General features: G+C 40.0%; 1 protein-coding gene across 2 annotated transcripts in view; it reads right to left on the reverse strand.

The window, feature by feature from the left end:
- Edil3 (EGF like repeats and discoidin domains 3) overlaps positions 1-26,059 on the reverse strand; it is a 475,251-nt gene that overhangs the window by 293,060 nt on the left and 156,132 nt on the right. Inside the window, exon 3 of one of the 2 annotated variants that reach the window (XM_059276637.1) lies at positions 22,959-22,988. The exons of the other annotated variant lie outside the window; for it this stretch is intronic. Coding sequence (XP_059132620.1) covers positions 22,959-22,988 — 30 coding nt within the window. The remainder of the gene's footprint in view (positions 1-22,958; positions 22,989-26,059) is intronic. 2 annotated transcript variants of the gene reach the window in all.

The raw sequence follows: 26,059 nt of genomic DNA on the forward strand, positions 1-26,059 counted from the left end.
TGTGTGTGTCTGTGTGTGTGTGTGTTTGTGTGTGTGAGTGTGTCGTGTGTGTGTTTCTCTGTGTGTGTGTGTGTGTGTGTGTGTGTGTGTGTGTGTGTATGTGTGTGTTTAAATAAGATTCGTTTATATGCCACTGGGTATATCAACCACACTCTAGGTCAGGGACAGTACTCAGGAGAATTTGGCCATCGCACTAGACTTTATAGTCTTAGATGATACTTTTGTTTATTTGTTTGTTTTATTGTTTTTAAGAGAGAAAAAATGTGAATTTGGGTGGGTAGGCAGTATGGAGGATCTGGTAAGATGTAGGGGATGGGAAATAATATGATAAAATATATATTGTTTGAAACTATAAAAGAATTAAAAAAGGAAGGTAAGAATGTTAAAACTTCCATGAAAAAAAAAAACAACAAAAAAATGAATTCATAGAGAAGTAGAAACTTGGCTGAATACTACAGTATGGAAGTCCTGTCTGTATTCCCAGTCTTTGTGTTTATAAAGTTCCTATTTACCAACTCATAAGTACATGAGTTAATCCCTTAAAATAAAACCTCAGCACAAAGTCAAAATACAAGGAAACAACTTACTTAATTTCTTTTCATGATGAAAAATTCAACTAAATTTGAACTGCCATTCTTTACTATTTTAAACATATAGTCATATTCTGAGTATATCTTTCATGTAAAATACTTAATAAAATAATATCAACCTGATGAAAAACCTGCTAGTCACATTACTTAATAGGTTTAGGAAGTGACAGTTATGCATTAAGCATTTTGTATTTAGGGATACATACGTATGTACATATATGTAAGGAACAAGAATTAGTGAAAAAAGAGGCCACAAGTTAGAAGGAGACCAGGGCAGGTTATATGAGTGAGTTTGGAAGGAAGAAAGCAAGGGAACAATTTTGTAGTATACAATAATCTCAAAATAAAATTTAAAAAAATGAAGGTGCAGAGTGACTTTTAAATTTATGTGAGTGTCTGAGTTTTCTGAGAGCTTGGTCATAGTCAGCAGAACCTAAGACACTGTATTGAGTACACTTGGTAGCTACTTTAGAGGCACATCACTGAAGTTGAAAATGGAAAGATGAGTTCAGCACACATGATACAGGTTAGGTCTTGGTAGTCATCAAAAGTGTGTACTTAGTAGCATCAGGGCAAAGAAAGGTTGTAGTGAATTTGGCGTTTAAAATCCACACTGTACCCGTCTGTATGTGTGAGTGCCAACTTTAGCATAACTGAGATGTACACCAATCTATTTGATAACAGATTTCCAGGGATTTTTACGATACTTTACAAAATAATAAGAAATGTATAAAAACAAAACAAAAGAAAAAAAAACCCAAGAGAGTAGCTATGAAAAAAACATCAGAAATGATGTGGCTTTGGCATTTCTGCTTGGCTTTAGCCACTTCTGACCTATGCATTCCCCATTTCTGTTCTTAAGGAGTACTCTAATTTTGGTTCATAACTCACACCTCCATCACAGAGCTTATGATGTTAAGGAAAGATGACATCACCTGAATGCCCTAGAGGAAGAATAGATACTGGATTGACCAATTGACTCAGAAAAGACAGAAAGGATTAAATCTACACAATGAGAGTATTCTCAGGATATCCATTTTAAAGCAGAATTAGCATTCTCTGGAGACTCCACATCTTGGTATGGTCCCTTCCTCCTGAACCTCTCAGTCTTCACTTATAGCTCAGCTCCACTGCTTTTGTCAAGATCAAATACCCAGATACATTTTCTACCAGGGATGCATAGTTGCTAGACCAGGCAGGGTCTCAGGTGGAGATTTTCAATATTCCCCCTATCCTCCATTTTGATCTCTCCTGTTTCATGCTCAGCTCTGTAGCAGCCTGCTTGGGGAAGCCCCTCCCCCACACCAACTCCCTTCACTGAAGACCCAATCCCATGGTCTCCTTAGTCATTCCATCCATGTCTCTCCAGACTTCCTCTTTGTTCTGCTGCAGCCTATGTGAAGGAACCACACTTGCCTAAGATCTAGAGAGTAACCAAGAAACAGAACACCCACCCGACAAAGACAAAACCAGATACCCAAACACAGAATCAACTTAATCATCAAAACTCCATTTTCATAGCAGTCATGAATATATTCAGAGACATTAAGGATGTGATTAAATCTCTTAATGAAGACTAGAAAACACAAAAAAAAGTAGAACGAAAATAATCCAAAACATGAAAGTAGAATTTAACAAAGAAATAGAATCACTAGATAAAATCAAATTGAAATAGAACTAGAAATGAAGAATTTAAGAAGTCAAAGAAAAACTCCAGAGGTAAACCACACCAACAGACTACAACACATAGAACACAGAATCTCAGGGTTAAAGAGGTCGAAGAAATAGATACTTCAATCAAATAAAATGTTAAATAAAAGGGGAAAAAATCTCTAGGTATGGAACAGCCAAGAAATGTGGGACACTATGAAGAAAATTCTACCATAATAGGGATGACAGAGGAGAAGAAATTCATGTCAAGGGTACAGAAAATATTGTTTAAAAATCATAGAAGAAAATGTTAGCAATCTAAAGAAGGAGGTGACTATTGAGGTATAAAAAGCATCCAGGAAACCAAATATACAGGACCAGAAAAGAAATTCCACATGGTTTAAAAAAAATCAAAACCTACAAAACAAAGGTGATTAAAAGTTGCAAAGGGATCTTGCCCAGGACTTCCCTTCTGAAGCACAGGTGAGTGCCCTAGCTTGCCCCCGACCCCATCCCTGGGCACCAGCCACTCCGGGGAAGACCTGCCCAACTTGGGCCCAGGTTCTGGACCCCGGGCAGGTGCCCTTCTACCCCAACCGGGAAGGATCCCCTTCTCCAAGACCCCTGGCAGACCCTGCAGTCTCCACGCCCTGCCCCCACGCCCATCTGCCTGAGCCCCAAGCCTCTTCCTGAGACTTAGAGGCCAGCCCCCAGCTCCCATCTTCCCCCGGACTTCCCTTCTGAAGCACAGGTGAGTGCCCTAGCTTGCCCCCGACCCCATCCCTGGGCACCAGCCACTCCGGGGAAGACCTGACCAACTTGGGCCCAGGTTCTGGACCCCGGGCAGGTGCCCTTCTACCCCAACCGGGAAGGATCCCCTTCTCCAAGACCCCTGGCAGACCCTGCAGTCTCCACGCCCTGCCCCCACGCCCATCTGCCTGAGCCCCAAGCCTCTTCCTGAGACTTAGAGGCCGGCCCCCAGCTCCCATCTTGCCCAGGACTTCCCTTCTGAAGCACAGGTGAGTGCCCTAGCTTGCCCCCGACCCCATCCCTGGGCACCAGCCACTCCGGGGAAGACCTGCCCAACTTGGGCCCAGGTTCTGGACCCCGGGCAGGTGCCCTTCTACCCCAACCGGGAAGGATCCCCTTCTCCAAGACCCCTGGCAGACCCTGCAGTCTCCACGCCCTGCCCCCACGCCCATCTGCCTGAGCCCCAAGCCTCTTCCTGAGACTTAGAGGCCGGCCCCCAGCTCCCATCTTGCCCAGGACTTCCCTTCTGAAGCACAGGTGAGTGCCCTAGCTTGCCCCCGACCCCATCCCTGGGCACCAGCCACTCCGGGGAAGACCTGCCCAACTTGGGCCCAGGTTCTGGACCCCGGGCAGGTGCCCTTCTACCCCAACCGGGAAGGATCCCCTTCTCCAAGACCCTTGGCAGACCCTGCAGTCTCCACGCCCTGCCCCCACGCCCATCTGCCTGAGCCCCAAGCCTCTTCCTGAGACTTAGAGGCCGGCCCCCAGCTCCCATCTTGCCCAGGACTTCCCTTCTGAAGCACAGGTGAGTGCCCTAGCTTGCCCCCGACCCCATCCCTGGGCACCAGCCACTCCGGGGAAGACCTGCCCAACTTGGGCCCAGGTTCTGGACCCCGGGCAGGTGCCCTTCTACCCCAACCGGGAAGGATCCCCTTCTCCAAGACCCCTGGCAGACCCTGCAGTCTCCACGCCCTGCCCCCACGCCCATCTGCCTGAGCCCCAAGCCTCTTCCTGAGACTTAGAGGCCGGCCCCCAGCCCCCATCTTGCCCAGGACTTCCCTTCCGAAGCACAGGTGAGTGCCCTAGCTTGCCCCCGACCCCATCCCTGGGCACCAGCCACTCCGGGGAAGACCTGCCCAACTTGGGCCCAGGTTCTGGACCCCGGGCAGGTGCCCTTCTACCCCAACCGGGAAGGATCCCCTTCTCCAAGACCCCTGGCAGACCCTGCAGTCTCCACGCCCTGCCCCCACGCCCATCTGCCTGAGCCCCAAGCCTCTTCCTGAGACTTAGAGGCCAGCCCCCAGCTCCCATCTTCCCCCGGACTTCCCTTCTGAAGCACAGGTGAGTGCCCTAGCTTGCCCCCGACCCCATCCCTGGGCACCAGCCACTCCGGGGAAGACCTGCCCAACTTGGGCCCAGGTTCTGCTCCCCGGGCAGGTGCCCTTCTAGCCCCACTGGGAAGGATCCCCCTCTCCAAGACCCCTGGCAGACCCTGCAGTCTCCACGCCCTGCCCCCACGCCCATCCGCCTGAGCCCCAAGCCTCTGCCTGAGACTTAGAGGCCAGGCCCCCCAGCTCCCATCTTGCCCAGGACTTCCCTTCTGAAGCACAGGTGAGTGCCCTAGCTTGCCCCCTACCCCATCCCTGGGCACCAGCCACTCCGGGGAAGACCTGCCCAACTTGGCCCCAGGTTCTGCTCCCCGGGCAGGTGCCCTTCTAGCCCCACCGGGAAGGATCTCCTTCTCCAAGACCCCTGGCAGACCCTGCAGTCTCCACGCCCTGCCCCCACGCCCATTCGCCTGAGCCCCAAGCCTCTTCTTGAGACTTAGAGGCTGGCCCCCAGCTCCCATCTTGCCGTGGATTTCCCATCTGGAGGAGAGAGAGAGAGAGAGAGAGAGAGAGAGAGAGAGAGAGAGAGAGAGAGGAGAGCACCCATCCTCCCCCGGACTTCCCTTCTGAACAAGAGCTTCCATCCTGCCCCGGACTTCCAATTTGGACAAGAGAGCTCCCATCTGGACAAGAGAGAGAGACTTCCTGAATCTGTCAGCTCTGAACCAAGTGTGCGGATAAGGCCAGGAACGAACCACAAGGAGATGGGCAGACGTCAAGGCAGAAACACATACAACAAAATGAATAGTAATACACCATCACCAGGCCCTAGCCCTCCTCCAACACCTAGACCTGAACATCAGAAATTGGAAGAAGCAGAAGAAAATAGCCTTATGAATGTCATCATGAAGAAGCTAGAGGCTCGTGTAGAGGAAAAGACAAAAAAATGTGAAGAACGCTGTAAACAACTAGAGGAAAGGGCAAACAAATTAGAAGAAATCAATAAAGTCCTGGAAGAGAACAATAAAATACTGAAAGAAAATCAAGAAAAATCAATGAAACAAATGAAGGAAACAGTCCAAGACCTGAAAAAGGAAATAGAAAAAATGAAGAAGACACAAACAGAGGGAATGCTGGAAATAGAAAATCTGAGAAAACGATTGGGAACTTCAGATGCAAGTATAATCAACAGAATGCAAGAGATGGAAGAGAGGATCTCTAACGTTGAAGATACAATAGAAGAAATAGATTCATCAGTCAAAGAAAACACTAAAGTCAACAAAGTCATGAACCAAAATGTCCAAGAAATTTGGGACACCATGAAAAGACCAAACCTACGAATAATAGGGGTAGAAGAAGGAGAAGAATACCAACTCAAGGGCACAGAAAATATATTCAACAAGATCATAGAAGAAAACTTTCCCAACTTAAAGAAGGAAATGCCTATGAAGATACAGGAAGCCTATAGAACACCAAACAGACTAGACCCCCAGAAAAAGTCCCCTCGCCACATAATAATTAAACAATTAAACGTACAGAATAAAGAAAGAATATTAAGAGCAGCAAAGGAAAAAGGCCAAGTGACATATAAAGGCAAACCTATCAGAATAACACCCGATTTCTCAATGGAGACTTTGAAAGCCAGAAGGTCCTGGACAGATGTAATGCAGACATTAAGAGACCATGGATGTCAGCCTAGACTAATATACCCAGCAAAACTTTCAATCGTCATAGATGGAGTGAACAAGACATTCCATGACAAAGCCAGATTTAAACAATATTTATCCACAAACCCAGCCCTACAGAAAGCACTAGAAGGAAAATTCCAACCTAAGGAAGTCAGATACAACCTCGAAAACACAGGCAATAGATAAAGCCACAGCAGTAGACCCCAACGAAGAAAAGTACACACACATCACCACCAAAAAATAACAGGAATGAACAATCACTGGACATTAATATCCCTCAATATCAATGGACTTAATTCACCTATAAAAAGACATAGGCTTACAGAATGGATACGAAAGCAGGACCCATCTTTCTGCTGCATACAAGAAACACATCTCAAATTCAAAGATAGACACTACCTAAAAATAAAAGGCTGGGAAAAGACTTTCCAATCAAACGGTCTTAAGAAACAAGCGGGTGTAGCCATCCTGATATCCAGCAAAATAGACTTCAAACTAAAATCAATCAAAAGAGATCAAGAAGGGCATTACATACTCATCACAGGAAAGATCCACCAAGATGAAGTCTCAATTCTGAACATTTATGCCCCAAACACAAGGGCACCCACATATGTAAAAGAAACATTATTAAAGCTTAAATCACATATAAAACCCCACACATTAATAGTGGGAGACCTCAACACCCCACTTTCACCACTGGACAGATCCCCCAAATCGAAACTTAACAGAGAAATAAAGGACTTAATTGATGTCATGACTCAAATGGACTTAATCGACATCTACAGAACATTCCATCCTAACAAAAAAGAATATACCTTCTTCTCAGCACCCCATGGAACCTTCTCTAAAATTGACCACATACTTGGTCACAAAGCAAATCTAAACAGATACAAAACAATTAGAATAACCTCCTGTGTTCTATCAGACCACCATGGTCTAAAGTTGGATTTCAACAACAACAAAAACTACAGAAAACCTACAATCTCATGGAAACTGAACAATACCCACCTGAATCACCAATGGGTTAAGGAAGAAATAAAGAAAGAAATTAAAGACTTCCTAGAGATCAACGAAAATGAAGACACCACATATCCAAACCTATGGGACACTATGAAAGCAGTACTAAGAGGGAAATTCATAGCACTAAACGCCCACATAAATAAGCTGGAGAAATCTCACACTAGTGACTTAACAGCACACCTGAAAGTTCTAGAACAGGAAGAAGCAAAGTCTCCCAGGAAAAATAGATGCCAGGAAATTATCAAAGTGAGAGCTGAAATCAATAAAATAGAAACAAAGAGAACAATACAAAAAATTAATGAAACAAAGAGTTGGTTCTTTGAGAAAATCAACAAGATAGACAAGCCCTTATCCAAACTAACCAAAAGACAGAGAGAGAGCATCCAAATCAACAAAATCAGAAATGAAAAGGGGGACATAACAACAGACATTGAGGAAATCCAGAGAATCATCAGGTCATACTTCAAAAACCTCTATTCCACAAAACTGGAAAACCTAAAAGAAATGGATAATTTTCTGGATAGGTACCACATACCTAAATTAAATCAAGACCAGATAAACTATTTAAATAGTCCAATAACCCCTAACGAAATAGAAACAGTCATTAAAAGTCTCCCAACCAAAAAAAGCCCAGGACCAGATGGTTTCAGTGCAGAATTCTACCAGATCTTCAAAGAAGAGTTAATACCAATACTCTCTAAATTGTTCCATACAATAGAAACAGAAGGAACATTACCAAACTCCTTCTATGAGGCTACAATTACCCTGATTCCCAAACCAAACAAGGATACAACAAAGAAAGAGAACTACAGACCGATCTCCCTCATGAACATTGATGCAAAAATACTCAATAAAATACTGGCAAACAGACTCCAAGACCACATCAAAACAATTATCCACCATGATCAAGTAGGATTCATTCCAGGGATGCAAGGATGGTTCAACATACGAAAGTCTGTCAATGTGATACACCATATAAACAAACTCAAAGAAAAAAACCACATGATCATCTCACTAGATGCTGAAAAGGCATTTGACAAAATCCAACACCCCTTCATGATAAAGGTCTTGGAGCGATCAGGAATACAGGGAACATACCTAAACATAATAAAGGCAATTTACAGCAAGCCAACAGCCAACATCAAATTAAATGGAGAGAAACTCAAAGCAATTCCACTAAAATCAGGAACGAGGCAAGGCTGTCCGCTCTCCCCATACTTATTCAATATAGTACTTGAAGTTCTAGCCAGAGCAATAAGACAACATAAGGAGATTAAGGGGATACAAATTGGAAAGGAAGAAGTCAAGCTTTCCCTATTTGCAGATGACATGATAGTATACTTGAGCAACCCCAAAGATTCCACCAAGGAACTGATACAGCTTATAAACACCTTCAGCAACATAGCAGGATACAAGATCAACTCCAAAAAATCAGTAGCCCTCCTATATACAATGGACAAAAGAGCGGAGAAGGAAATCAGAGATACATCACCCTTTACTATAGCCACAAATGACATAAAATACCTTGGGGTAATACTAACCAAGCAAGTGAAGGACCTATATGACAAGAACTTTAAGTCCCTGAAAAAAGAAATTGAAGAAGATGTCAGAAAATGGAAAGATCTCCCATGCTCATGGATAGGCAGAACTAACATAGTAAAAATGGCAATCTTACCAAAAGCAATCTACAGATTCAATGCAATCCCCATCAAAATACCAACACAATTCTTCACAGACCTGGAAAGAATAATACTCAACTTCATATGGAAAAACAAAAAACCCAGGATAGCCAAAAGAATCCTGTACAATAAAACAACCTCTGGAGGCATCACGATCCCTGACTTCAAGCTGTACTATAGAGCTACAGTAATAAAAACAGCTTGGTACTGGCATAAAAACCGACATGTGGACCAATGGAATCGAATTGAAGACCCTGATATTAATCCGCACACCTATGAACAAATAATTTTTGACAAAGAAGCCAAAAGTGCACAATGGAAAAAAGAAAGCATCTTCAACAAATGGTGCTGGCAAAACTGGATATCAACATGTAGAAGGCTGCAAATAGATCCATATCTATCACCGTGCACAAAACTTAAGTCCAAGTGGATCAAGGACCTCAACATAAATCCAGCTACTCTGAACCTGCTAGAAGAGAAAGTAGGAAGTAGTCTTGAACACATTGGCATAGGAGACCACTTTCTAAATAGAACACCAGTAGCACAGACACTGAGAGAAACAATCAATCAGTGGGACCTCTTGAAACTGAGAAGCTTTTGTAGGGCAAAGGAAACGGTCAACAAAGCAAAGCGACAGCCTACAGAATGGGAAAAGATCTTCACCAATCCCACATCTGACAGAGGACTGATATCCAGAATATATAAGGAACTCAAGAAATTAGACATCAAAATGCCCAACAGTCCAATTAAGAAATGGGCTATAGAACTAAACAGAGAATTCTCAACAGAGGAAACTCAAATGGCTGAAAGACATTTAAGGAATTGCTCAACATCCCTAATCATCAGGGAAATGCAAATCAAAACAACTCTGAGATACCACCTTACGCCTGTCAGAATGGCTAAGATCAAAAACACTGAAGACACCTTATGCTGGAGAGGATGTGGAGCTAGGGGAACTCTCCTCCACTGCTGGTGGGAATGCAAGCTTGTACAACCACTTTGGAAATCAATATGGCGATTTCTTAGAAAATTGGGAATCCATCTCCCCCAAGATCCAGCTATACCACTCTTGGGCATATACCCAAGGAATGCTCAACCACACCACAAGAGCACTTGTTCAGCTATGTTCATATCAGCGCTGTTTGTAATAGCCAGAACATGGAAACAACCTAGATGCCCTTCAACTGAAGAATGGATAAACAAAATGTGGTACATATACACAATGGAATACTACTCAGCAGAGAAAAACAATGACATCATGAGGTTTGCAGACAAATGGATGGATCTAGAAAAAATCATCCTGAGTGAGGTATCCCAGACTCAGAAAGACAAACATGGTATGTACTCACTCATAACAGGATACTAGATGTGGAACAAGGATGACTGGACTGCTACTCACATCACCAGGCAGGCTACCTGGAAAACAGGACCCCAAGAAAGACACAGGGATCGCCCAACGACAGAGAAATGGAATGAGATCTACATGAACAGCCTGGACATGAGTGGGGGTAGTGAAGGGCGAGGGTCGAGGGAAAGAGAGCTTGGGTGAGTGGGAGATCCCAGCTGGATCAAAAACAGAGAGGGAGAACAAGGAATAGGAGACCATGGTAAATGAAGACCACATGAGAATAGGAAGAAACAAAGTGCTAGAGAGGCCCACAGAAATCCACAAAGATACCCCCACAACAGACTGCTGGCAATGGTCGAGCGACAATCCGAACTGACCTACTCTGGTGATGGGATGGCCAAACACCCTAATTGTCGTGCTAGAAACCTCATCCAACTACTGATGGACCTGGAGGCAGAGATCCATGACTAGGCCCCAGGTGGATCTCTGGGAGTCCAATTAGCGAGAATGAGGAGGGTTTATATGAGAGAGAATTGTTGAGACCAAGGTCGGATAAAGCACAGAGACAAATAGCCAAACAAACGGAAACACATGAAATATGAACCAATGGCTGAGGGGTCACCAACTGGATCAGGCCCTCTGAGTGGCTGAGACAGTTGATTGGCCTGATCTGTTTGGGAGGCATCCAGGCAGTGGGACCGGGTCCTGTGCTCATTGCATGAGTTGGCTGTTTGAAACCTGGGGCCTATGCAGGGTCCCTTGGCTCAGCATGGGAGGAGGGGACTGGACCTACCTGGACTGAGTCCACCAGGTTGATCTCAGTCTGTGGGGAAGGCTTTGCCCTGGAGGAGATTGGAATGGGGGGCGGGCTGGGGGGAAGGTGAGGGGGGCGGGAGGGGGGAGAACAAGGGAATCTGTGGCTGATATGTAGAACTGAATTGTATTGCAAAATAAAAATTAAAAAAAAAAAAAAGTTGCAAAGGAAAAAGATCAAGTAACATATAAAGTCCATAAGCATAATAACATCTGACTTCTCAATGGACACTCTGAAAAACAGAAAGGTAGGGTGGATGTCCTCCAAATGCTGAGACATCACAGGTGCCAGCCCAGACTATTATATTTAACCAAAGTATAAATGAAAATTGACAATGAAAGAAAAACTTTCTATGATAAAACAAAATTAAGTAACTACTGTTCACCAATTCAGCAGCACTCTAGAAGGTACTAGAAGAAAATTTCAGTCTGAAGAGTTTAATCATATCAAGTAATACAAGTAATAATATCAAATCAGTAAATCAAAAGAGGAAGAAGAAAATCACATCAACAAAACAAAATATCAGGAATAAATAAAAATTTTCCATTGACAACTAACAATGGTTTCAATGCCACAATAAAAAGATACAGATTAACAGATTGGATTAGAAAACAGAATCCATCTTTCTGCTGTGTCTAAGATACAAGTCTCACCATCAAAGTTAGTACTAATTTAGGGTAAAATGATGTCAAAAGCTATTCCAAGCAAATGGAAATGAGAAGCAAGCAAGTGTAGTCATGTTAATAGCTAGAAAAAATTCAAACCATACCTAATCAGAATACATAGGAAGGACACTACATACTCATTAAAGAAAAAAAAAAATCAGCAAGAACATATAATCCTAAACATATGCATCAAACACAAGGACAACAAAGTATATAAAAGAAATTCTGCTACAGCTGAAATCACATACACTTATTGATTTCAATACCCCATTCTCACCAAAAACAAGTCATCTAGGCAAAAAATAAACAGAAAAATGCTGGAGTTAATTAACATCATAAATCAAATGGACATAGGAGATATCTGCAGAACATTGCATTCAAACACAAAAGAATACAGGTTTTTTTTCAGCAGTTCAAAGTAACTTTCTCTAAGAGAAACCACATACTTATACACAACGCATATCTCAACAGGTATAAGAAAATTGAAATAACATGCATCCTATCTGTCCATCATGGATTTAAGCTGTATATAAATAACAGAAACAGCAGAGAGTATATAAATTCATCGATAACGAATAAGTCAATATTGAACAAACAGTGGATCAAGACAGAAACCAAAATAAAAAAGATAGAATTGAAGGAAAATGAAACCATGATATACCCAAATGTATAAGACACATGAAGGCAGTTTTAAGAGACAACTACATAGATTTAAGGCACTAAACCAAAATATCAGAGAGATTTCAAATTGTACTATGGACATATAGTAGTAAAACTAGCATGGTGTTGGTATAAAAAAAGAAACATCAATACAAGAAATTAACTTGAAGTTCATGATTTTTGATAAAGAAGTCAAAAATACACATCAGTGAAATGACAGCATCTTCAACAAATCAGTGCCAGTCAAACAGGATGACTGCTTGCTGAAGCAAGCCAATCATTCAACACTATCACCCTCTACAAAACTCAACTTTAAATGGATCAAGGACCTCAACCAAGACCAGATACTCTAGATCTGACAGAAGAAAAAGTGAGAAAGAATTTTGAACTCACTGGCACTTTCAAAACATGACACTGATAACACAGGCACCTAGATGACAATTAATAAATGGGATCCCTTGAAACTGAAAATCTCTGTGTACACCATTGTTCAGACAAACTACCATGCTACATAATGAGAAAAGATCTTATCAATTATATGTCTGACAGAGGCTTAGTATCTAAAAACTCCAAAGAACTAAAAATAAATAAATAAATATCAAGAAAACAAATAATCCCAATTAAAATAAAAATAAACAGGGAGTTCTCAGAAGATAAAACACAAATGGATAAGAAGTACTTTAAGAATTGTTCATTATCTTTCATCATCAGGAAACTGAAAATTACTTTATGCTTCATCTTACACCAGTCAGAAATGTCAAGAGCAGTATAGAAAATAACAGTACATGCTGGCAAGGATGTAAGGTAAAGAGAACACTCATCCATTGTCAGCTGGAGTGCAAAGTTATTGCTGCTCTGTTCATAATAGCCATAAGTTGGAAAAAGCCTAGATGTCCATCAAGTGATTAATAGATAATGAAAATAGGGTACTTTATCACAATAGAATATTACTCAGCTATTAAGAAAAAAAAAACAAAATCATGGAATTGGTAGGTAAATGGATGGAGATAGAAAATATCATTGTAAGTAAGGTAATCTAGACTCCAAAAGACAAATATTGTTTTTTCACTATGTGTGGCTATTAGCTTTCAAGTCTTCTTCAGAAGAGGTACAATGTATATAACCATATAGTTTTGGTACCTGCTGAGGGACTATGTGGGGGAATAGAAGATCTCCTAAAGAGGGAGAAATAGAATATATTGTTATGGTGAGGTAGGAGGAGATTGGAGAGAGAGGACTAAAAAGATGTGTATAATGGGATGGTCCTTCTGTACTTTGTGAATATGTGTTGCTCTCATTGGTTGATAATAAAGCTGTTTGGCCAATGGTAAGGAAGAATAAGTTTAGGCAAAACAATCAAACTGAAGACTGAGATGAAGAAGGGTGGAGTCAGGACAGATGCCAGCCAGCCACCAAGGAAGCAGGAGGTGTAGAAAATGAAGTAACAAGCCATGAACCATGTGGCAACAAATTGATTAGAAATATGGATTAATTTAAATGTAAGAACTAGCTAGTGATAAGCCTGAGCCATCGGCCAAGCATTTATAATTAATATAAGCCTCTGAGTGGTAATTTGGGGAGCAACTGCTGGGTATAATTGGGCATAGAGGACAGAAATCCCTGCCTCCATTTATAGGTGTGGAGCAGGACAAAAGGAGAAAGGGAGGGGATATGGGTAAGGGCAGCTGTGGGGCATACATGGGCTGCAAAGAAGGTGCCAAAAGAAATTCAGATAAATAGAGCTTAAGCTTTAAGCTGTTTACGCAGAGTGGATACAAATGGTACCAGAGGAAGTTAGTTTAAGCTGTTTGTGCAGAGAATAGATACAAAGGATAGCTAAGAGGAAGTTAGCTTGGGTTGTTTGTGTGGAGATTAAAGACTAATAGTGAGAAAGGAAGTTAGCTCAAGTTATTTATTCTAAGGTAAGATACTAAAAACAGGAGATGGTGTCAGGACATAAACAACTTGTAAGTAGGGTGACCTTTAAAATGATTGGTTGGTTCCTTCACCCCCTCCTAGGGTTCTGAGGTTTTCTGGTATAAAAGAGGCTTACTGCCTATCAATAAACGAGTTCTTGCTTGACTTGACTCCCTGCTGCATCTGATTGTCTCCGGGTAAGAGGGAGGCTGGGGAATAGGGCGAGTGGCTTGCACTACCTTTCCTTGGTTCCATGCCTCTTCTTCACAGGTGACCTAAGTTCCTGGTGGGGCAGGTCCCCACAGGCAGCTAACACTAAAGGTCACTGGAGGGACTATATGGAAATCTTATACTGACAAATTTCCCCAAATACATTAATATATGAAAAATAATCTTAATGGAGTCACCAAATAAGAAGGGTACAATGCTTCAACTAGAGATCTTACGTCTCCAAGTGTTACTTCCAATGCCAGAAATGGGTGACATCTAGCTGAGTCTTTGGCCAAAGAGGTCCCATAGAAAGGCATAAATATCTCAAAGTTATCATTTGCTCTGTACAAACTGATACTGCTGCAGACAACACAAAAAGACTATGGTAGCACATTCTTAGCCATCACTAATTCAAGTTAGATGGGATCCCAATACTGAGACAAGGAAGTGGGCGTGTGGTCCCATTCCTAACCAAGAAGCTAGCTGCTGTTGGTATCCTGTTGTAGAATATTATTTTCAGGTGTGTTACTTTTGTTTATGTTGCATTTATTTAACTCTGTGAAGCTGTGTTACTTTGCCTGTCTAAAATACCTGATGGTTTAATAAAGAGCTGAACAGCCAATAGCAAGGCAGGAGAAAGGATAGGTGGAGTTGGCAAGCAGAAAGAATAAACAGAAGGAGAAATCTGGGAGGAAAGAAGAAGTAGCCAGAGAAGGAGGAGGACTCCAGGGGCCAGCCACCCAGCTACACAAGAATCCATGGAGTTAAGAGTAAGATTTAAAGAAGTAAGACAGGAAAAGACCAGAGGCAAAAGATAGATGGATAAGTTAAGTTTAGGAAAGCTGGCAAGAAACAAGCCAAGCAAAGGCTGGGCATTTAAAATTAAGAATAAGCCTCAGTGTGTGATTTATTTGGGAGCTGGGTGGCAGGCCCCCTGAAAGGGCAAAACAAACAATAGTATAAATTAGCAAAGGAAAAACTGGCCTTCTCCATTAGATTCAAATTAAGTCGATTAACCACACTTCAGGTTAGGCCACGCGCCAAGAACGAATGGCCAACACAAAACAAACTCATTGGTGTTTTATAGACTTTTTGTCTCATAAAGATTTGTTCAGGTAAGTTTTTGTCTTATTGGTCTTTTGCTTATATATTTTGGTTTCTGATTTTCTGTTTTTGTGGGTCTACTTTTTTTTAATGCGTAAGATTTTTGTCTATTTGTGTTTTGTTTTCTTGTATTTTAAAAGAGAAAGAAATGGCATGGAGTTGAGTGGGTGGGTGGGGCATGTGGAGGACCTGGGAGGAGTGGGAGAGGGAGTATGATCAGAATACATGTTAGAAAAATAAATATTTTCAATGAAAATACAAGTAAAGTAAGGAGAATGAATATTATTCCTTTGTCCTCTGATGGACATAGCTAAGGGTGCATACAGCCTCAATAGCTACTGGCAGATGGATCACAATTAGGATGGAAACAGGTTTTAAGATACATATTTATGTTATTTGAGAATATATGTATTTATATTGCAGAGGACAGAAGTGAATTTTAGAGGAAAAGACAAAGTAGGAACTTAACGTCATCATTGAGCCATTTATTTTTAATGTAGTGACTCAACAAAATCACTTAGTTGTTAAACAGTTTCTTTTCTTTTCATGCAGGCATACGTACACTTAATGATGCATTGTGAGAAGATTGGCTGATTTATTTTTCATTCCATATTTAGAAATAATGAAAAGACCAAAATATCAATCCTATATAACTTTGTCAATAATAGTTTCACAATATATTCTTTAATTTCCATTGTAACATTTGTAATATTAGGTGTAGGATTAAGAACAATTTTGACTAGCAGAAGACAGATTTAAGAAGTCATGTGGTCATTTTTCCTTATTAACTATTTTTAAAAGTCCTTTTTTTAGAGAAACGAAATAGATTTATAGATTTTGCAGGTAGACTGGGGGCAAGTGGAGGATGGGAACATGAGGGATCAGGTTTGGGAGGGAGGGATGGAGGGAGAGAATATGGGGTGAGACGACTAGAATTGAGGGTATTTGGGGGGGGCAATCTGCAAACCTAGTGCAGTAGAAATTTCCTGGATCCTATAAGAGTGATCCTAGTGAAGACTCCTAGCAACCTGCCATCCTCTGTGAACAGACAAGGCTTCCAGTGTTGGGACTGGGACACCGGCCCAGCCACAAAACCTTGACCTACTACCTATCCTGCCTGCAATGTGGGACAATTGTGGCTCAGAGCTTGTAGGAGTGACCAGCCAATGTGTGTTAAGGCCCACAGCACAAGAGGGAGCCCAAGCATGACATACTTCCTGGATGGCCAGGAACCATAGACTGGATAGCTCAGAGACCTGGGATAGAATTAAACACAGTTGGAAAAAAGGGTCAATGATTCCTAATGATATTCTGCTATACTCATAGATTGATACTTAGTCCAGTGGTCATCAGACAGTGTTCCTCCAGCAGCTGATAGAAGCAGATGCACAGACCCAAGGCCAAACATTAGGTGGAGCTCAGGGAACCCCACAAAATAGTGGGAGGAAGGATGGTAGGAGCCAGAGGTGTCAAGGGCACCAAGATAACATGGCCCATGTAAACAATTAAGCAAGGCTCATAGGGGCTCTCAAGAGACTGAAGCAGTAACCATGGAGCCTGCATGGGTCTGTTTTAGGTCCTCTGCCTATACGTTGTGGTTGTTGAGCTTGGAGATTTTGTGGGACTCCTAACAGCGGGAGTGGGGCTGCCTCTGACTCTTTTGCCTGCTCTTGGGACTCTTTTCCTCCTACTGCGTTGCCTTGTCCAGCCTTGATATGAGAGTTTGTACCTAGTCTTATTTCATCTTGTTATGCTGAATTTGGTTGATATCCCTGAGAGGCCTGTTGTATTTTGAAGAGAAAGGGAGGAGCTATGGATACTGGGGTAGTGGGGGTGGCGAGGCTGTGGTTAGGATGTTCTGTATAAGAGAAGAATAAATAAAAACAAAACAAAAAGGAAGTCTCCAAGTGTGTGGTGGAATATATAGTATTATGTTTAAAAGTTGTATAGGTATATCATCTCATGTATACTAATTATATAATATTTAACATAAAGTATTCTTATATGCAGCTGTGTAACAAATAAGTTATAAACAATTTCAAACAGGAAGTTTGTTTCTTATAACTAAAAATCATGTCACAACACATGACTACTTTTGAGTGGATGTATTTTGAGATACATATACATGCTCCAGAAAATGAGCATTGTTTACACTGTACATTGAGAGATTTTATTTGATAATGAGATTTAATCTGCTTGTTCCAGTTTTAAATTTTGAGGGAATAATGACACATGACATAGACGTATGTATTTATAACTCTGTAGATGACGGTGTGTAAATCTTTCTGGTATAATGACTTTTTACTTCTTTGATGGTTTAATTGCTAAACTTCTCTAGAGAAACAGCTGTGGAATACAGGATCCTTCAGAATTCCTACATCACCACAAAATTTATCCTAGTAATATGTGAAAAAAAAAGTTATGTACATCTAACAAGGATGAAAACCGCAATTGTTTTCCTATCCCTCAACATCATGATTACACAATTATCAATAGAAAAGTTTCACTCTGTGATCTTTTACATTAGTGCCTTGGAGGACTAGTCAAATTAAATCTTTAGAAGCAATGATCTTGTCCTCATTTCTCTGAGAATCTAGAAATAATTGCTTCTTCCGTGTTTTACAAACTGTAGCAATAAACTTTGGATTTTATAAATTAGGTTTTAATATTTAAGCCTGTTTTGAATATATTTATGAACAAGACCATTCTCGATAAAATAATTAGTAAAGTTCCTTCAGGCAACGGAGAGAAAAATATGTATTTCTCTACAAAGGATTATAGAAAATTCATGACAAATGCAAGAGAAAGAAGAATAAAAATGCAGAGCTCTATTTCAGGCCCCAAGGAAATAAATTACAAAGATCAAAACAAGGAAGCAGCTCTTGCTCATTAGGAAATGGTTGGGTAAGATATCATTTCTTTCTGAAATGTAGGAGTTGTAGAATAATTGAGCATAGTCAGCCATGCAGAATTAAACTCCAAAAGAAAATAGAAAACAGACCTAAAATAAATGTTACATAGCTTAAAAAAAAAGATATCATCATAAACAGAAGTAATGGTTTTATAGGACTAATAATAAATATTTCAAAAGTTACAAGAAAAATATCTAATCACTGTGCTTTGGTATAGGTGTACATGGTTTTATTAATATATTTTTAATTGAAAGAACAAAATTATAACTTTCATTACTAGTAAAAGCCAGTTCCGGGCCTGGAGAGATGGCTCAGCGGTTAAGAGCACTGGCTGTTCTCCCAGAGGTCCTGAGTTCAATTCCCAGCAACCACATGATGGCTCACAACCATCTGTAATGAGATCTGGTGCCCTCTTCTGGCCTGTAGGGATATGTGCAGACAGAACACTGTATATATAATAAATAAATAAATCTTTAAAAAAAAATCTAAATTAAAAAAAAAAAGCCAGTTCTGTACTTTTTACATGTGTGTGTAAACTGTATGTGATAATGTGTGTTTACAAAATAGCTAAACTGACAGTTTAAAAATATTTTAAAACTTTTAAAGGAAACAGTGTCAGGGCTAAAGTAGTGAGCATCTTGGCATTCACAAGAAGATTGCGCAATGCTTTCTAATCCAGGTGGTGTCACTATCATGGCTCCCGATTTAGACTAATGTCAAATATACTGAGTTTTACTTCAGTTATGAAAAGTTAAATTTATAAACAAATGGAGAAGAGGGTAGGTCTTACAAAGTGTAATGTAGCTCTTATTGTCAAGAACTTTTATAGTTTTTCCATGAAAGCCACCCCTAACACACTGCGGTGATGAACTATTGTTATTTTGATTTATGTTTCCTTCACGACCAGTGATGTTCAATCCCTTTCCCAGGCCACTGTTCTACCAGGTTTGCAGAAGGGTCCATGAAATACATGGGTCGAGTTTTTACTCTATTCATTTGGGATTTGTTGCGTATAATGTGTTTCTTTTTCTGAAATGGTATCATTTCAGGTGCATGTGCCACAATCTTACATCCCTTTCACCGGATTCCTTTTCAGTGCTATGACTGCTTTATTCTGTGAAGGTTTGTTGTCTGATGTACTCACATTGTTTAATTCTTTTGCGGTCTGAGCTCTATTGTGATACCCAAACAATCATTTCCAGGCCACAAGTCCAGGATCCAGTCTGCTTAATTTACTTCTAAGACTCTTACATGTTCCAGGCATTATATTTATAGTTCTCAATCTATTTGGAATTGGCTTCTTAGTTGTGTCAGGGTGGGGGCGTGCAGGGGGTTCCAGGGAACCCTGCTTGATTGTCCCTGGGATTGAACTTTGAAGTTACTGTGAGAAACTATGGAATTTCCTCAAACAAATACATATGAAAGTACCATGATCACAAAAGTCTCTTCTGATTTTATATCCAGTGTATAACCATCATCTCATAGAGATATGTGCATGCCCATGCTCACTGAAGCATTATGATGGCTAAGGTATGGAAACAACCTTGGTGTTCATCCATAGAGAAATAGAGAAGAAAATTATCACACATACTAATATATTCAGCCTTAAGAAAAGTTTGCGACATCTGCGACATCTGCATACATCATGTCAGACATAGGTGAAATTAAAATATTTGCATTCTTATAAACCATTAGTAGAATAGGGACTATTGGGGCATTGGCTGGCTTTTGAGAAAGGGAATATGTAATACAAAGAGTTTTACATCAATTTTAGAGGATGGCCATCTACAGAGGTAATACAAAGGATGAGCCCCACAGGCAATAATATTAAATTGTATATTAGAAAATTGCTACAAGAGCCCATTATATAATATATATACATATATATATGTATATATATTAAATCATAAACTCTATAATATTAAGGCAATTCTAAAGTAATTCATCAGTAAGAGAGAAAACATGTCTGGTTTCACTTGTCTTCATAAGAATATATTCTAAAAAATAAACAATAAATCAGTTAAATATAGTTAACCCCTGGTTATAATTAATCCTTATGATTCAAAGACAAAGTTATTTGGCACTGGAAACAACAAACTTGGCAGACAATAGCATCAAACTGTGATGTGCCAGCAGAAGTTAGATTTAAGTGGACCTAGAAAGTGGAGGACCTGGTAAGGATTAATATCCAAAGACAAATATAATTGTGGTTTGTGAATATGAAGTCACCTGTGCAGAAATCTCTAAACGTCAAAGCTTTGAAGTCAAGGCAAAGTAAGGTCATGAATTAGACAAAGAGGCCTGAGAACCGATGAGTGTGCTATTCAGTCATATGTATTTTCCAGGCTTCAGAACAAGTATGCAACGCCAACTGGAGTAGGAAAAATGTAAAAGAGTTTCCCTCATTCAAATTATTATAGGATCATCTAATTATAGGATATCGAAACATAAGTTATGGTTTACCTGAATCTCTGATGGGATTTTTAGGACATTTGTAATGTATGATATGTAATCCTGTGTTCATGTATCATTGCAATTTATCAACAAAAATCTACATTAATTATTTTGACATAAGCCAGATTATTTGGATCTTTTTATCAATTCATACAGGGAAAATCCTTTCCTGGGTTAACACAAAAGTAAAAGTCATAATACCATGCCAGTGAAACAAAACTTCTTCTCTGAATGGAACTGACTGTGCCTCATATGTAAGCTCCAACAGAATCATTGTGTTAGCCAGACTTTTGCACCAAGATAAATTCCATATTTAAAATATATCTTAAAGAGAAGAACTACTTATTCACTAGTTACAGAAGTTCCTGTCTACAATAGTGGGCCATGATGGTGGAGCGGCTCATCTCATGTCTAGGAAACAGAGACATTTCCTGCATGCTTGCTTATTCCATTCAGATCCTTGGTAGTTGATTGGAGCTGACCAGTCAGGGTCTTCCTATGTGAATGAAACCTCTCTGGAAGCATCATCAAGTCAGAAGAGTATTTTATTAAATGTCTAGGCATTTTTTTCAGTGAAATCATATTGATAATCAAGATTAAGCACACATCTACAATCATCTTTGCCATGCAATCAACCCAAGTTCTCTTTAGCTTTGGAAACCATTTCCTCCTTTTATTTCTCAGCCATAGGTTCTTTCGTCCACTACTCAGAAAGAAATTTTCTATTGCTGACCTCATCAGATTGGTCTGCTTCAGAGCCTTCAATGCCTTTGTCACAGGAATTCTTCTCTGGAAGCTACGGGGCTGGCACTTAGGTATTTTCCTGATTGTGAATCAAGTGAGATGTTCTCTATAGTCTGCCAATGAAATTGTGTTTTCTCCTCCTAGTGTTTCTCTTAGGTCTGTCTCACATTCCTGGAAACATGTTGAGAAGCCCATATTCCCTTCTACCAATGCAGATATTTGTGGGATGGTCTGTATATCAAATATGTTGCTCTGATTGGTCAATAAATAAAACACTGATTGGCCAGTAGCCAGGCAGGAAGTATAGGTGGGACTAACAGAAAGGAGAATTGAGAGAACAGGAAGGCGGAGGGAGATATTGCTAGCCGCTGCCATGACAAGCAGCATGTGATGCTGGTAAGCCATGAGCCACGTGGCAAGGTATAGATTTATAGAAATGGATTAATTTAAGATGTAAGAACTAGATAGCTAGAAGCCTGAGCCATTAGGCCAAACAGTTTAAATAATATAAGCGTCTGTGTGTTTATTTTATAAGTGGGCTGTCGGACTGCCGGGACTTGGCAGAACCTGGAGAGAAAACTCTCCAGTTACAGACATTGGCACTCTGTGACAGTCACTTCAGGACTTACCCTGTGCTTAAAAATCCCAGTTAGTTGGGTGAAAACAAAGTCATGCTACAAGGTTAAAAGATCATTACATTAAGAATATTGAAATTTAAAAGTTTAAATATGTGACTTAGTCAATCACATAATTTTCGTCCTTAAACTTGCCTGATGTTGTAGATGTATTTGAAAATACAATAAAATACCATGGAGAATATTTCAGAAAGATTGTCATTTTTCCTTTTTTTGAATTTAATTGAAACATTTTGCCTTCATTATTTGTAAGCATTTTTCTTAATACCCTAATTTTATATGTTTCCATATTCTTTAATGTTGATGTTACTATGATTACCTCTGTAATAGCTCATTTGAGGTTATTTTCTTTTTTCAGAAAGTTTTCTGAACCAACATCATTCAAACTATCTTAGCATAGCCTGCCTATGAAATAAAAAAAAAAAATGTAAATAAAATAGCTGATTTTCTGGTTGCAACATGAACAAAATATACTTCAAAAAGTTGAGCCTTCATTTTTTTGTTCATTTTAGACAGAATCTTAATATGCAGACCAGGCTGGCAGGGAATTTGCTGAGCAGTGCAGGTTGCCCTGGAACTCATAATGTGCTGTATTAGACTCCTAATGGCTGGAATTAGAGGTGTGCACCATCATCTTTGACTTAAAACTCACTTGGGAATCTGAGGGGGCTACAGTAGCTTGAACCTAAGGCTAGGTGAATACTCTGATACTGAGCTATATCCCCAGCTCAATTCTCCATCATTAAGGTGATAAACAGGAACACAAATCTTTGTAATATAGGAAGTTTACCTGTTGAAGTAGGCTCTTCTTCATCTGATGCTACATTCAAGGGAGAGAGGGGAAGTGTACAGAAACAGAGGATGGAGTGGGCAGTGGTAGGAGAAGGGTAGGAGAGAGAAAGAGAGAAAAAATAAACATTAATATGCAAATAATCACTGCAAGCCAATGACTAATAATTTTGGCATATACTAGAAATTTTTCATTGCCTAATGGAATTTACTTATAATTAATTATAGGAAATTTAAATAGACATACACATTATTTAATGTATGTATTCATTATAAAGGACCAATTTCTTGTCCTAATTGGATGGGGTTTTTGTTTTTGTTTTTTGCAAACAAGACTGACTTTAGTTAGTTCATGTAGTTTTAAACAGTTTTTCAAAATATAAGTCAGACATAACATATAGATGCTGGGTATGGGCCCCCAGAAGTTGACAGGATCCAGAGAGGAGGCAAGGAGTAGATGAGGGAGGAAGTGAGCCATGCCATGGTGGTGGTGAGAATCTTGCAGTCAGAATGCTTCTTTATTTAAACAGAATTAAGTAATTAGGGGTAGATTTATGCTGGTCCAAAACACAGATCATATCATTTTTGTTCCTGGGCATGTGTTTAACTTTTTCTCTTGCACATCTGGAGTTATAAATTTAGTCATCATTGATAGACAGAGTTACATTTTATAACCATTTTTACTCATTAACCCCATAACCCAATTTTTAAGAATCTAGAGGCATAAGACAGCCTGTTCTCAGGCTGTTAGTTCTTGTGTCTTCAAGGATGCTAGATAGAAAAAAAACTCCTATGCCAGCCTGGGCAGATAGCCATGTCCTGAGCAGTGTATTATTAACTGTTAATGGTCAGAGTGTCCAAGAAAAATCCTCAGGCCAAAGCTACTGTAGTTATTATGCAATTTCTGGCACAATACATTATATTACACTTTATATCTTTATAGAATTTGTTTATGTGTCTAATCCTAACATTCTTTTGTCCTTTGGTCATATGACACCTCAGTGGCTCTGCACAAGTTAACATTTCTAAGAAAGGGAGGCACCTCATTCTTTCATCATTTTTCTACACCACTGTTTGTCCATCAGTATAAGTCCCTGCATGGCAAAGGTAACTTCAGCTAATCTAACTTTGTTTCTGTATATGGCACATGATCGCCTAAGTGTATAGCAGGGTGAGGCTTGTAATCTGATCTGTGGCCAACTCCTCTAGTCAACCGAATCATGTTGACCTTTTAAAGTTTACTTTGATTTGATTATCTTGTTTCTGAGTGAGGACAGGGGCAAATGTTATAAGAATGTCTCAGAGCCTCATAAAGAGACCTCTGGCTTCTTTAGTCACAACCTCCAAGGCGTAAGGAAGACCTTCAAGTAGCTAAGAATATCTTCCTAAAAGTGGGAGAGGTAGTATGCTCAGGACTTTCCTGGGGAAGCTTAGAAGCAGTACTCCTGGGAGAAGGAATAAATGATTCATAAAAAAAAAAAAATCCATCAATCCAATATCCCCAAGTAGAATAAATATTAAAATATTCCTAAGTAGGCAATATGTGGAGATCAAAACCCAAAGTGGCACAGCAGCCATCATGTGACTCAGCTTGGCTGGATCTTTGTCAGGCAGCTGTGCTGGTTTTATAAGTTTTGCTGGTCTCATTGGATATGGCTGTGCTATTTTCCCCTTTTAACTTTTGATGTTAAAGGTCTGTAGATCTTGTTGCATGGCATGTATGGCATTTCTCAGTCCTAGGATTATGACTGGAAGAACACAAATCCAAATAAACACAACTCCCAGGACTACTCCCAATATATGATTCACTTTCTGTTTTCTATTCAATTAAAAGTCATTATCAACAGCAAAAGCTTGTATTCTGTGTGATAGAACATGATTATTAGATCTTACTGATTCAAAACCACGTTGAAGTTTTCTAAACATAAAGACTATAGTGAACATGCACTGTGCATATCCTGTTTGTCATTTTCCTATCCCATCTTCTCCCCCTGACACTCAGGCATATACATTCAGTCATTGACATGTACCACACTCACTTTAAGAATCAGTAATGACAGATGATACCATGATAAAGGCATGTGGATGTGCTTTGTTTGTTGAGACAAGGTCTCACTGTCTACCCAAGGCTGATCTGGAATTCTATGTATTGTAAATTATCCTTGAACGCACACACTTGAAGTGTGTGCATACTTCCCAAGCCTCCTGCCCCAACTGTGGGAATTACAGCTGTGAACCATGACACCGAGCTTTACGGATGGAAATTTTAAAGAATGGGTCCAGATAGTCTTCTCATGTATTTGTCAGCTCACATAGGGCTAAACATGGATAGTATAAAAGCAGAGATCATAATATGAAAAAAAAATTATCCTACTGCACCATTTCAAAACCCTGGAGCCAACGTCTGTCTCTTTGTCAAACTAATTACTTAGAATCTTTTTAAATGGCACTAATTTGTAGCAGGATAGAAATATTGACATGTAATATTACTATGTTATATAAACTATAACTAATGAAAGTGTTAATCATTCTGATTCCTGCTTTGAATGTGGAGGTGTTTCGGAGCAGTGAGATTGCAAAGCAATAACCTAATGCAGTGTGTATGTTGGGATGGAAAATAGAAATGATAAAAGTGAAAAGCAGGGTTCAAATGAGTAGCTTGACAATTCCTCATACAATCTACTGTTTACCCTTATATTCTCACACACGTTCTGGGCAGAGGGATGTCTGCTCTGTGCACAGGAGGAATTTGCCCCAAATATTACCATTGAATGATATGTCAAAAGCCATTAGTACTTCACTTGATTTGTAATGGTTTAAAATAAAAAAAAAAATACTAAGTTGAATGGGTTATAAAGTAGCTTTGTTCCCACTTGATTTGTTAAACAATGTATCCTGTGTAGCCAGAAAATGTTCTCCACTCTTTCCATTAAAGTCCCAACTCCGCTGGGTACCCTTGAAACAAGCTTACTTTGTGCCTCTACAGTACTTTCCACTCCCATTTTGGCTTTCCTCCTTGGCACATAAAGAAATAGAGAGAGCAAACCTAGTTGGCACACATGACATTGAAAATATAAATATTTAAAAAGCTGTTTTCTGCTC

This window comes from Peromyscus eremicus, chromosome 11, assembly GCF_949786415.1.
Source record: "Peromyscus eremicus chromosome 11, PerEre_H2_v1, whole genome shotgun sequence".
Lineage (NCBI taxonomy): Eukaryota > Metazoa > Chordata > Mammalia > Rodentia > Cricetidae > Peromyscus > Peromyscus eremicus.